The following is a 15,052-nucleotide window of genomic DNA, read 5'->3' as shown; positions in this document are numbered from 1 at the left end:
CTGTCCATGCTTAAGTAAAGGCTAAAATCTCGCTTTCTTCAGATTGTTTTAGGTCTTGAGTACTTCTTGTTAACATATTTTCCAAGAATCTCTTGTTGATGTATGTTTGTTTTGACTAGACTGTGAGTTCTGTTTAGTAAGGACCATCTCTTTTATGTATTTGTATGGATTTGGTACTGTTTTAGAAATAAGGAGTAGAGTACTTGTAATAGTAGGATACTAAAGCACTGCTGTCGTCTCAATTTTAATTTCATATTTTTACCTGTCAACAGTCCTTATGTCAGTATCTTGTGACATGTTATTCTTTATCAATAGTTCTGAAGATGGAGTAATATAGTTTGGGAAACAAGCATGGACTGAGCCACCAGGGAATACCAAAGGGTTCTTTCCAAAAACCTGAAAAAAGATAAAAGGGGTCAGTAGCACAGGGATCTAAGGCTCAATCTTTACAATAAACTGAAGCAGTGTCCACCAAAATAGTTCTATATCTATCATGTTCCCAGGTTTATCATAACAAATCTGTGTTCTGTTCTCAGCAGCTGCAAATATAGAAGATTGCTCCTTTTTATATTCTTTAGCATCAGAATTCAGTCCTGAATGAAAATAAAATCCAACTTTAACATAAATGAAAAATACTAAAGAATATGCCTAAGAAAGGAAAATACCAGATAAAACCTGCCAAGAGAATATGCTTCTTTAATTTAGAGTCAAGGCTGGTATCTCAATTATTGTGTAGCAGAAATCTGCTTTACACACAGGGCTAGATTCACTAAGCCGTTCAAGTCCTGACCCCTTTGCGATCCGATTTTCCTCTGACCAGATTCACTAACCTCGTGGCCAATTATCCTCCGATCAGATCTGATCCGCACATGCAAATGAGGAGAAATGGCATGCAAAGTAGGAAGGACGCGATTCACTAATAAATGCAGGCACACTGACTGGGATGGCCGATCCAAAAACAAGCGACTGCTCTCTGCCCCGACTCTCCTGCCCTTCCTTGTAGTGCAAGCCCGTGGGTTTAACCCATGGGTTTAAAGCGGATTAAAACCACGGGCTCGCGAAGTTAAGTAAAAAGGGCTCGTGAAAAGTAAAGTTAAAAAAAGAAGTTTTTTCCAGCTCTGCCAGGCATGGAGGGCTAGCGCATACACAGACCATCTACAGATGGTCTGCGCATACGTCGGGATCGCTGGAGAGGGCATGATTCCGATCGTTCTCATTTGCATGAGGATGCGTCGTGAATCAGCCCCTCGGACCCAGATCAGATCGGTAAGCCATTTTGTGAATCTGGCCCCTAGTCAACTAGAACCTGCCCTAATTCTGAAAAGTTCCATTTCTAGCACTGGAGTGTGAAATAGAAGAGGCATTCACGCAAAGGTAACAAGCTAATCTTCCTTTGATTCTCCCTCTTTCTCTAATTATAGCCAATACATAATGATCCTTTGATAAGCACCAAGTGTCACAGGTCCTATAGGCATTGCTGGGGTGGGGGAAGAGTGTCAGTGAACTCCACTCCATCTAAGTCCAAAGCCATTATCAGCATTAGGCATCTTTAAACAGCTGAAGCAAAGTTGTGAAGGAAGCTATATTTGGACTGTGGACTACTTACACAGCTGATTTTTATCTTGGGCTTTGGCCTTCTGCTTTCAAAAAAGATTTGTGGTGTATTTTGAGTCCTATAGGGTGAGAGGGTGGCGTTGCAAGTTAATGTTGAAGTTTGATTTAGTAGCTGAAGTATCTCTCAGTTCTATATCCAAGGAGGCTCTTTAATAAATAGTTAATTTTGCAATGGGACATATGGTGCACTTTAAAGGTGCATTTATTACTTTTAAAATTCTAAATGGTATCTTTATCCCTCTTGTCCCTTTATTAAGGAATGCTTATAGATTCTCCTATGCAAGAGGCACCCAACAATTCAAACTCTCCCTCCCTTCAGTGAAAGGAATCAAGAATTTCAGTCAATTCTTGGTTTTAAAATTTTCTCAACTATGGAACGAACTTCCTCTTATCTTAAGGGGTCCTGGTCCTTTTCAACTTTTTCGCATATCTTTAAAAACGATTTTAGAGGGGCGTGGCTTAGCGCGAGCACGGATGGAGGTGTGATCCTGAAGCTCCTCACCAACCAGGCAATGAAATAAAGAAAAAATCATTTTCCTTCAAACAATTTTATAAAAAATATATAAATGGAAAGCTGAATAAAAACTACAAAACAAAATCCTAAATTGCGATATTTGAAGAAGGATATGTGCAGACAGGAGACGGAAAAGCGGAGTGCCGTTTGAGCTGACGGTTAAAAAAAAAAAAAATTGAATACAGCGCTGAGGTATATATTCATATATATTCATATTCTGACCAAATATAAAATTTGATAGAAATCGGGAAAGCAGTCTGTGTCTACGGAGGTTTTAGAGTAGCTTGAAAGCAGAGAGAGACTGAGAGACGAACGTGAACTGAAATTGAAAAAAAAGCTGACAGGAGTTGGTAAGCAGAGAGCGTTCACTGTCGGCGAATTCAAAAGACTATAAGATATATGTTTGAATGAGAAGATGTAAAGAATGGATATGTTTCTGACAAAATATAATTAAAGTAAAAAAGCTGAATTGATATATTTGAAACGTGATTTGTGCTGATTAGAATTGGGAAGGCATATAACCGTTTGTGCTGGCGGTTTACTGATGTTTGAATGCTGAAACCGCGAGATAGATGTGATTGAACAGTTTGGCAAAATAGAAAAAAAGAGGAGAAAAGTATTTACTCTGAACAAATATTTACTGAAACAAAAAAGTCAAGAAAGCTGAGAACTGTCTGTATTTCAACTAATTCGGGAGACTTTGGAACAGTACTGATGCTGATGGATGTGAAAGATCAGAAAATCAGATAGTGATCCGTTCAAAAAATAGCCAAAAAAAAAAAATATATAACCTGAATTGTGGCAATTGAAGTGAGATAGGTGCAGACAAGAAACGGGAAGAAAACCATTGGTGATTTTGACGGTTTCATTGAACTTGAGTGCAGTATTGAAACCGCGAAATATAAGTGAAAGATCAGATTGATTGGAAAAATTGTGAAAAGGAATTGGTGTTCTGACCAGCTATATTGAAAAAAAAAAGATTATTCTTTGATAAAAAAGGGGACTTGCATTTTTTCACAGAAATTGGGTGCTGAAGCACTGAAGACAAATAAACACTGAACATCACTTTCCTCTGACAAAGCTGCGATTGGGCTTGTGAGAGAGGAGACAGAGAAAAGGTTCAACTGAATTTAAAAAAAAAAAAAAAAAAAAACTGAAACAGCAAGACACTGAAGAATTTGAGAGACGCTGAGAAAAAAAAAAAAAAAAAGAAGAAAATTGCCTAAAGTTGGTCAAAATAGGAAAAATACTCTAAAAAAAAAAATTTACTCTCCTTAATCAGAGCTGCGATTGGGCTTGTAAGAGGAGGGAAAAAAAATAAAAAAGAGTTCCCCTAAGAGATTAAAAACATAAGAATACCAAATATAAAAGATTTAAATACAAGAAACAATAATAACCAAGAAAAAGAGAACAATAACATGGCAAGTACAAGACAAAACAAAAATGAGGCTGGTACATCTGCAAAAAGACAGAAACAAGATCAAATAACACCTAGCAAGATACCACTTCCTATTGATGAACCAGACATATTAAGCAAAACTGAAGTCATGGAAGAATTAAAACAAATCAAACAAATGCTTAAAGAAACTATAAATAATATGTCTGAAATGAAAGAAGAAATTTTAAATATACATAGACAAATGGAAGTCAATAATAAAAAAACAGCTGAATTAGAATCAAAAATGGAAGCAATAGAATGCGAATCAAAAAGATGTAAAAACGACAGCCTGGAATTAAATAAATTAAAAGATCAACTGGAGGATTACGAGAATAGAGGAAGAAGAAAGAACATCAAACTATTTGGAATTCAAGAAAACTTAGAGGGAAAAAATACCATCCTTTTCCTTGAAAATTTAATTCCAAAAATTCTACAATTAGACTTGAAACAACCAATTGAAATTGAAAGGGCGCACAGAATTCCAACTAAAAATTTAGAAAATAAAAACAGACCAAGACCAATCATTTTCAAAATGTTGAGATACCAACAAGCACTAGAGATACTAAATGCTGCAAAAAAAGATAAAAACTTGAATTATAAAGGATCAAGATTATGGTTTCTACCAGACTTCGCCAAAAACACAGCAAGTAAAAGGAAAAAACTACTAGATATGAGACCTCTACTTAAAGAAAAAGGATTTAAATATGGTCTATACTACCCTGCGAAAATGAGAGTGTCATCCGGAGACAAATCCTTATACTTTGAGGATCCCGAAAAACTAAAAGAATTTCTCTCTAAACCAGAACCTATGATATATTAACAAAATATATTAAGATGGTTCTGAAAACTCTATGAAAAATTAGAAAATATATCACATCGAAATATTTGAAGAAATGGAGGAAAACAATATAAAGAAAAGACAATAACAATTAAATGAAAGAAAGAACAGAATATAAGAAAATTATTAAATAATACACTGCATATATGTTTAAAATAATTATATGTTGAAATCGTAATACTAAGGAAATACAAATTAACATATTATTAAATGGAAAATGATACATTAATAAAATGTTATGAAAAATGATTAAATAAATATAAAAGATCAATATAGATAGATAGAAGGGAAACTTGTTTAAAAAATTGAATATTGATTGCCTGGAATGGGGAGAATGTTGGGATTACAATTCCAATGTGTATCCTTAAGCAGCCAATGTATTGGGTGGGAAAGGGAGGGATAAGAAAAATATTTATTAGAATAATTAAGGGAGATACATTAGGGTTAAATATGTGTGTCATGAAGAAAATTTTTTGGTTATTAAATATGAAAGAGGAGAGGAAGAATAAGATAATGAAAAGTATAAAAATATATAATGTCTTTTAAAATATATTCTATCAATGTCAATGGCCTGAATCACGTAATTAAAAGGAAAAAAATATTAACATTTTTAAAAAAACAAAATGCAGATATTTATTGTCTGCAAGAGACCCATCTCAATATGAAGGAATCACAGAAATTATCAGGTGGATGGATAAAAGAATGTTTTTTTGCTCCAGCAGTGGGTAAAAAAGCAGGGGTTGCAATCCTTATAAATAAAAAATGTATGGCCAATATAAAAGTAAAAAATTCAGATCCACATGGTAGATGGATACATATCGATATAGGTATGGGAAATGATACCCTGACGTTATTTAATATATATGCCCCTAATTCGAATCAATCAGAATTTTTCAAAAAACTACAAAATATGTTATTACCACTGGCTGCCTCTAATTTAGTGGTGGCTGGAGACTTTAATGCTGTAATGGATCCATTATTGGATAAAAAACCAGGTAAAAATATTAAATCTTTAGGTCTAGATAATTTAGTTCGATCATGTGATTTGAAAGATATATGGCGTATTCTTCATTTTAATGATCAGGAGTATTCATTTTGTTCACAGGTTCATAAATCATTTTCAAGAATAGATTATATTTTTGTTTCAACAAATAAAGTGCAACAAGTGATTAAAGCCTCCATTGATCCTATTATCATTTCGGATCATGCGGGAATATGGATAGAATTACAATTAGATCAATTAGAAAATAATAGACCTCTTTGGAGATTTGATAATGCATTGCTTGTGGATGACAAATTTTTGGAAAATTTTAAAACACAAATTAATGAATTTTTTCAAATAAATTTAGTGGAAGATACATCTATAGAGAATGTATGGGATGCATTTAAAGCAACTATGAGGGGTAATATCATATCATATTCAGCTTTTATTAGGAAACAAATTAAAAAACAATATATAGAATTAGAAAAAGAAATAAAAATATTAGAAGCTAAATTGATAAGTAAATGGGAATATGAAGTTTTGCAATCTCTTTTGAAAGTAAAAGGTAAATATAATGAATTAACTTCAAAAATGATAAGAAAAGATTTGTTTTCCAAACAAACGGTGTATTATGGAAATTCTAATAAAGCAGGAAAATTATTAGCAAATTATCTTAAGGCAAAAAAAAGGAGAATTAATATTAATGGAATAAAAGATGATAATGGTATAATAACAAATCAAACAAATATAATATTAAAACAATTTTTAAATTTTTATAAGGATCTATATTCTTCCGAACCTTACTTGGAGAAACAAAAAGATGGAAAAAAATTTTTAGATTTAATAAATGGACCTAAGATTCCTGATCATATAAAACGAAGTTTAGAAGAACCTATATCATTAAAAGAATTAGAGACAGCATTGAGATCTCTTAGAGTTGGATCCGCTCCAGGTGGTGATGGTTACACAGTAGAATTTTATAAAACATTTCAAAATATCCTCTCCCCACATTTATTAAAATTATATCAGACACAATTTATAAAAGGTAATATAAAAGGTACTATGGCTGAATCAATAATAATTGTTTTGCCTAAGCCAAATAAAGATCCTACTTTGGTTTCGAACTACAGGCCTATATCTTTGATAAACGTTGATAATAAACTTTTGGCGAAAATTTTGGCTTTGAGATTAGCCAAAGCTCTCCCACATATTATAGATATGCATCAAACGGGTTTCGTTGCTAAAAGACATTCCTCCAATAACTCTAGACTATTATTTCACATGCTAAACTTATCAAAAAAAATTGATGAACCGGCATTTACAGTTTCACTAGATGCTGAGAAAGCATTTGATAGGGTGGAATGGAATTTTATGTATCAGGCTTTAGAATGGTTTGGTATAGGTTCTGGATTTATACAAATGGTAAAAACATTGTATAGCTTCCCGATTGCAAGATTAAATATTAATAATAAGATATCTGATGGTTTTCAATTGCAGAGGGGAGTTAGACAAGGTTGTCCTTTGTCTCCTTTGTTATTTGATGTTGTATTAGAACCCTTATTGTTAGCAATACAGCAAACGAGGGAGATACAAGGAATTCCATATTCAGATATGGAATATAAAATTTCGGCTTATGCTGATGATATTTTGCTTTATTTGAGAAATCCAGAGTCTACCTTATCTTCTTTATTGGAATTAATTGATAAGTTTGGCAAATTTTCAGGTTATAAAATTAATTGGAATAAATCTGAAATTATACCCTTGAATGTTTACTGTGTAAAAGGATTATTTGATACTTTTCCATTCATATGGAAAGAAGAAGGATTTAAATATCTAGGCATTCAAGTTAAAAAAACAATTGAAGATACTGTAAAAGAAAATGAAAAATATGTATTAAAAAAAGTAACGGAGTTATGTGAACAATGGAACCCATTGCATATATCTTGGTGGGGCAGAGTTCAAACTATTAAAATGATGATGTTACCTGTGGTTTGCTACCAAATGAGTATGATACCTATTTATTTTCAGGGGTCCTTTTATAAGAAGCTTAATAGAATTTTAACAAAATTTCTTTGGCTTGGTAAAACACCAAGAATAGCTTTAGTAACCTTACAAAAATCAATTAAGGAGGGAGGGGTAAATTTTCCAAATTTCTATAGGTACCATCAAGCCTATATTCTACGTCAGGGTATGTATTGGATCCTCCCAGAACTTATAGATAATGCACCAGATTGGTTATATTTGGAATGGCGCCTTATGTTTCCCCTAAATTTAGTTCATTTACCAAGTATTAATATACCTAAAAGATACAGAGAAAATAACATAATAATGGATACTTGGAAAACATTGAGATTTATTGATAAATTAACACCCATCCCAATATATAAATCAACTAATCAATCCATATGGATAAACTCCAAGATCAAAATTGGCGGAGCTCAAATCCTTTGGAAGAACTGGATTATTGCAGGAATTAGATCTCTAGATGATATTATTTCAGAAGGTAAACTGCTGGATTTTTCACAATTGCAACATAGATTTGGTCTTAATAAAACACAAAGTTTTAAATGGTTGCAATTGAGGCAGGCCATTCAGGTTGGGTTCCCTGAATGGAAATCATTAAACAATCAATATAGTTTAAAGTTCTTATGCTTTAAAGCAGACTTCCTAGGACATCAAGCCGCATTGTGGTATAAATTAATATCTGAATATTTGAATAAAAAACCAAAAAATGGTCTAAGAGACATTTGGAGCATTGAGATTGGACATCAAATTAATGCATCTCAATGGCCACTAATTTGGTCTTGGAGAATGGGATGTACAGTGTCAGCATCTATGAGACAAACATGGTTCTTTTTATTACATAGAGCTTTTTGGACCCCTACTCGTTTACAAAAACTAGATAGTTCTAAGTCTAATAGATGTTGGCACTGTAATCTAGAACCAGGGACATTAGATCATTTATTATATTACTGTCCTTATATTAAAATATTTTGGAATTCAATTTGGCCACAAATTAATAAATTAATGGAAAATCATATTGCAATATCATATGATACAATTTTATTTGGAACAATGATGAGAAAAAAAAGTCAAATTTCACCAGAAAACAATAAACTTTTATTAATTATGACAGGGGTTGCCATTCAACATATAACTAACAATTGGAAAAATTACAACAACCTAAACTACACATTTTGGTGGAATACAATATGCCATGTTTTTAAAATGGAAAGAACAATATCAATACAAAAGGGGACATATGATAAATTTATAAAAATATGGGGGCCATTGACAAAATACTGTAATGATTAAATAATAGAATACTTTTTCTTCCTTTCTTCTTTTAGAGATTTTCTTATGACACACATATAGGGGGGGTAAGGAAAACAATTTATATATAGTATATTATAATATATTATACAAAATGTAACAAATGATTAAGGGATAATAGAAGGGTGGGGGGAGGGAAAATGAATAAAATTTATCCAAAATATATTGTATTAGATATAAATATGTTTATTGAACAATTGTATTCCAATATGTTATATACTTTTATAAAATTTGAAAATATTATATTAAAATGGTGAAGGGGTGGGGGGAGGGTGAAGGGGAAAATCAAATTCAGACATACATTGTGTTAGATATAAAAGTGATACCATGCATGTATCAAATGTATTTTATTATTGTTTACACTTTTTGTGAAATTTGAAAATAAAAATATAATGAAAAAAAAAAAAAAAAAAAAAAAACGATTTTATTTGCCAAACACTTTGGAAATCAGTCACATTAATATTTTCTGACCGTTACTTTTTTTTGTATTTTTTTAGTTACTGTTAACCGAGTCGAGCTCCATTTTGGTTGAAGACCTGGTATACAAAGCTAAGTTTTGGTTTAGACCCCTCTGGTATAGAAAGGGCTCTTTTCTTGGAGGTAATAGAAATGTTTTCCTCAATGAAACTAAGCTCTTACCCACAAGTAAACATGAACGATTTTAATGTGGGCAGGGATAAAATAAAGGATGAGGTAATAAAGTAGTTTGCAACAGGCTATCAACTAGTAGTCACCATAGGACCCCCATAACAAAGGCCACCTTCTGGGTTAGACCTTTGTTTCTGGTCTTGAGGGATGAGTTGGCACATGAAGTTTGGTTTGACCAATATTTATTACCTTTTAAAATTGTTACAACCATATTCAAAGCTGTTTACATACAGGCACTTCAAGCATTTTTCCTCTCTGTCTCGGTGGGCTCACAATCTGTCTAATGTAATAATAATAATAATTTTATTTTTGTATACCGCTATACCAAAGTGGTTTATAGGGGAAGAGACTGTACATATACAGCGAAGATACAGAGAGTAATTGTCAAGTGTATTGGTAACCAGTTTTCAATTACTAGGAGGGACAGGAAAAGGAGGAAAGATGGTTAGAGTTTGGTAGTTTGGCCGGGAGGGAAGGGGTTAGAGAAATTTATCAAAGAGGTATGATTTGAGAGATTTCCTCAAGGATAGGTAGGATGGAGCATATGAAATGAGGGTGGTCAGGCAATCATTCCATCTGCCAGCTTGGAATGAGAGCGTTTTGTCAAGGAATCTTTTGTAGATACATCCCTTTGGAGAGGGGTAGGCAGTACTTGGGGCAGTGGAGGATTAAGTGACTTGTCCAGGGTCATAAGGAGCCGTGCGGAGTTTGAACCCACAACCTCAGGGTGCTCAAGTTATAGCTCTAACCACTACATCACACGCTCCTTAGGGACAAGTATGTTGTGTACAGTAAGAGCAGGTATATTGAGTGTATTGGAAATGCTGGATCATGACTTTACTCAAAAAATGGTGAGTGAGAGGGTGGACAGTTAGATTAGTTTGCTGGAGGAGGCAATGCACCAGTGTTCAAGGACTCTGTAGTACCCAATTCTTACTAAGAAGCAGAGGCTATGGTGTAGCTGTGAGCTATTGCTATGGTGGCAGGAGCAGCAGACACAGGGAGGCTTGTGAAGAAAGATGATTAATGCAAAGAACAGGCAGATCCTAGAGAAAAATCTGCCCCAGTGTGTTTCAGACTTGAGATAGTGGAAAAGAGTTGCCTTTTCAAGAGGACATTAAAAACCAAAGCAACAATGGCCAGACCTGAACAACAGGAAAACCTGTGACTAGACTTGAAGACTACACCATAGTGTTGTGCAAAGATGGTAGATACTTATCCTAAATAACTCTTAACTTTTATTCCTGCATATTAAGACAAGAAATGTGAAGACTCGTGTGGCTTCTTAATCTTAATGATATTTTTTCAAAGCAGTATTTTTGCATGAAGAAACATATACAACAATCTTTGTGCATATATTATAATATACCCTAATACAGTGTCTTCATCAAACGTATTATTTTATAAAAATTGTATTAATTGTCTTGTTTTTTATTTTCTAGATTAACTTAATTTTTACCTAAATGTAAATCGCATTGGATTTGGATTTTGTGATCAAATTAAATATTTTAAATAAACTTGAAACTTGAAAGGGCCTAAATTTAGAAAGCAAAGAACAGCCTAGAGACAGTAACAGAAACAAATAGAAAGATCACAGATTTATGGATCTCAAACATCACTGCAGGAGTAGAGGAGAAGCCCAATGGATAGCATAGTGGGCTAAAAACTTGGGGAAATGGGTTTGATTCCCACTGCAGCTCCTCGTGACCCCAAAATATGGCATTTAACCCAGGTATAAAAACTAAGGACAGAGAAAGTACGTTAATATAATACATGAAAACTGCTTTGGTTATACAACAGAAAGGTAATATATCGAATCTATGACCCTTTGCCCCACAGTGTACTTGTATATCTTATCTTTCAAAGCATAAATGATCCATTTCATAATAACAAAAACATCCCAGTGTTCAATCAGAAGTACGCATGTCCAGAAATAAGCACTAGTTAGCTGAGATGCAAACAGACTGCCACTGTATGGAAAGATCTACCCTCTGCTAGACAATCAAGGTGCTGAAAACTTTCACCACACATACAGCCCTTCCAATCCTCCACACTGGAAAAGGACAGTAACTTCTAGAATACCTCCTTACTTATACTACATATTTCACATCATCTGCCAAGCCTCAATCTCCAGTTGCTTATCTGGTCCCCACAAATATTTCTGAAACAACTTCCAAGCATTTTCTTGATAATCTTTCAGGAGCACAAATCATGCAACTGTAGACCTTTCTTTTGTATTTGAAAATATAAGGATGTTATAATTCTCTTATAACTCAACAAATATTCTGAATGAGGTCCCTTTCCATAACTGCTCAAGGTACTTCGTCCAAGTTTAGCAGTCGGCATCTAAAGAAAAGGTGTCTGTCTTTAGAATGTTCTTCAGTAAAACCCAGGGTATGTCCTAATTTCTTATCAAGCCAACCCCAAAACCTGGCCAAATATGCTGCACGATAATACAAACATAAATTTGATATAACCAGCCCTCCACATCCCCTGAGAGACACAGAGTGTTCATTTGAATCCAAAGGGCTTTCCTGCACCAGATAAAACATGATAGGTACCCACAGAGCATCAAGAGTTCCTCTGGGACACATTAGATAGTAGATGTTAAAAAAGATATAACAAAGCCAAGTTACTCACCTGTAGCAGGTATTCTCCAAGAACAGCAGGCAACTCCCCTCCTTACTTAATTACTTTTTGAATATTTCTATAAAATAAAACCCTAAGCACGCATGCGCACTTAAGGTTTCGTGTTCCCTGCCGCCGTGGTGTGTGATCCGTGGCCGTGTTCCAACCCAGTGGCAGGGAACATTCTGGACACTCCCCTCCTCCCGCCCTCACTCACCATGGAAGCTAGGCAAGCTCTCTCCCTGCCCGGGTCCTCGGCAGGAAACATCTCCCGCCCTCACTCGCCGCTGCTGCCGCCGCTGCTGCTGATCCTCCTCTAAAGAGCAGCCTGCGAAGGTGGCCGGCTTTAGCGAACCTCGCAGGCCGCTCTCCAACCTCGGTAGCACGTTCCCTCTGACGCACAGGATCACGTCAGAGGGAACGTGCTACCGAGTTGGAGAGCGGCCTGCGAGCTTCGCTAAAGCCGGCCACCATGATCACAGGCTGCTTTGAAGAGGAGCAGGCCAGAAGACGCCAGGATGGAGGGACGGTAAGAAGCGGATCAATACCGGGGGCCAGGGGGAGAGGGAAAGGGGGCTGCTTTGGGGGGAGGGGTGTGCTGGGGGGAGAGAGAAGGGGCCATGGAGAGATAGGGAGAGGGAAAGGGGGCTGCTTTGGGGGGGAGGTGTGCTGGGGACAGACAGCTTTGCTCTGGGGGGGGAAGACAGAAGGGGCCATGGAGAGACAGGGAGAGGGAAAGGGGGCTGCTTTGGGGGGAGGGGTGTGCTTGGGGCAAACAGCTTTGCTCTGGGGGGGGAGACAGAAGAGATAGGGAGAGGGAAAGGGGGCTGCTTTGGGGGGGAGGTGTGCTGGGGACAGACAGCTTTGCTCTGGGGGGGAAGACAGAAGAGGGCCATTGAGAGACAGTTAGGGAGAGGGAAAGGGGGCTGCTTGGGGGGCAAGTGTGTGCTGGGGGCTGACAGCTTTGCTCGGGGGGGGGGGGGAGACAGAAGGACACAGACAGCGGCCAAGGAGAGAGAGATAAAGAAACACAGACACATCTATTCTAGCACCCGTTAATGTAACGGGCTTAAAGACTAGTATTTCTATAATTATACTTTCACATTGTTGAGTTCAGTTGAATAAACTCCTACTTAATGCTTTTCAAATGTATTTTTAGACAAAAGAATATGAAAAATGTACAAGGGTGTGAAGATTTTTCCAAAGAACTGTATGTAACTTGTTACCAGCATAAGCAGAAAGAGATCGTGGATTCAGCTCACACTTCTTTCAGCTGTAACTCAAGCAGACTTACATTCCAGTACAGTAGATAGTTCCTGTTCCTGGAGGGTTTACAATTTAAGTTTGTGTCTGAGACAATAAAGGATTAAGCAAGTGCCCAAGATCACAAGGAGCCTGTTGCTCTAACCATTAGGCAAATCCTTTGTTTAAGTTAAATTAAACAGGATTCCTTCCAAAAAGAGAATCCCACTTATTTTTGCTTATTTTTCTATGATGACAATTTAAGGGCTCCTTTTATCAAACCACAGTAGAGGGTTTTACTGTGGGCCAATGAGGTAAATGCTCTGACGCTCACAGAAATTGAATAAGCATTGGAGCATTTACCTCGCTGGCCCACAGTAATGCCAGCGTAAAAATGTGAAATACAAATAATTCATTCTAGGACATTTGAAAATTAAAAGGGGCCCGTGGTGTTTATACGTCTTAAAAAAACTGGAGACTTCAGTACATACCGATGTGAAGGGTTCTCTGGACTGACTTCTTGCCAGCTTTTCTTCTTTGAGATAAAGTATAGCTTCAAGAGGAGTGATGCAGACTTTAATTTGTCCTTGGCAATGCCCACTAAAGTCACTGATATTGTACCAACCACAGACAGACTGGAAACCAGACAGAAGTGGCGAAAGGTCCACAGATGCAAATCCAATTACTCGTTCAATGTCTAAAAATGAAACAAAAAGTGCTTTTATCCATCTCTATCAGGTGCACCTAAGTCTGAATCATAAACGTTTGACATCCAGTAGTATTCTGGAAGAAATTCAACTGGGCACCAGAGGAGATTCCAATCAGAATATTCACGTTACATCTGTCTTGTAAACTAGCTGATAAAAACCTTAGAATTTTATCTGTAATAGGTGTCAATAACTAACTAGTTAACTTAACAACTAGTATAATGGCCAAACTACTTTCCAATGATACTTCCATAATTTTCCTTTTTTATTCTTTCCAGTCCAATTGAATTGACCCAATGCATTTCTATAATGAAATGGGATTAAACTTGGCATATGAGGGAAAAAACAGTAAAAAGACACATCGAGTTCAAAAATGGACCAAATCAGACCACAGGCTCCAGGGAAAGGAGACCTCAAAATATGGCACAATGCATTTCTATGTGAAAAAAAAGTTTTCCATCTTCTATAACACATAAACTTAAAGTGAAATGTTGCAGTTAGGGAACAAGGTAAGGTAGTTTAAAAGGTAGAATTCTCTATTCTATGGCTTTCAGAAACAAGAGCCACTGTACCGTCACCTGGACTCTGACTGCTGTCTCTGGACTAGAGAGTTGCGTGGGGACACAAATCCCACCCATCCCCGCCCGTCCCCGCTAGGATCCTCTCCATCCCCAGAAGGATCCTCTCCGTCCTCACCCGTCCCCGCCAGGATCCTCTCCGTCCCCACCCGTCCCCACCAGGATCCTCTCCGTCCCCACCAGGATCCTCTCCGTCCCCACCAGGATCCTCTCCATCCCCACCCATCCCCGCAAGGAATTATCTCCATCCCCGCCCGTCCCCATAAAAAGCAGCAATTACTTCTGACAGCATCATCAATTCCACAGTTTCTTTTGCTGTTTTCCTTGTGGAATCTCTTTGGTGGAACCCTTTTTTTGTTTTCTGTTCAGGTAATTAACTTATAAACCCCCTCTTTTACTAAGGCTGACGTGTCCATTATATTATATGGATGAACCCTGCTTCCAAAGCCTTCCATCCCCGTGGGAGTCCCGTTGGCTAGAGGGGGGTCCCCGTGGGAGTCCCGTGTGCCAGAGGGGGAGTCCCGTGGGTT

The 15,052-nt window shown here is 36.5% G+C and overlaps 1 protein-coding gene across 3 annotated transcripts in view; it reads right to left on the bottom strand.

The window, feature by feature from the left end:
• Positions 1-15,052, bottom strand: part of C2CD3 (C2 domain containing 3 centriole elongation regulator) — a 224,922-nt gene that overhangs the window by 54,123 nt on the left and 155,747 nt on the right. For all 3 annotated transcript variants that reach the window (XM_033947874.1, XM_033947875.1, XM_033947876.1), the window contains 2 exons: positions 13,729-13,934; positions 263-396 (listed from right to left, as the gene is read on the bottom strand). In XM_033947874.1, the coding sequence (XP_033803765.1) occupies positions 263-396; positions 13,729-13,934 (340 nt within the window). The remainder of the gene's footprint in view (positions 1-262; positions 397-13,728; positions 13,935-15,052) is intronic.

This window comes from Geotrypetes seraphini, chromosome 6 (assembly GCF_902459505.1).
Source record: "Geotrypetes seraphini chromosome 6, aGeoSer1.1, whole genome shotgun sequence".
NCBI lineage: Eukaryota > Metazoa > Chordata > Amphibia > Gymnophiona > Dermophiidae > Geotrypetes > Geotrypetes seraphini.
This window is presented reverse-complemented; position numbering and strand designations above follow the sequence as displayed.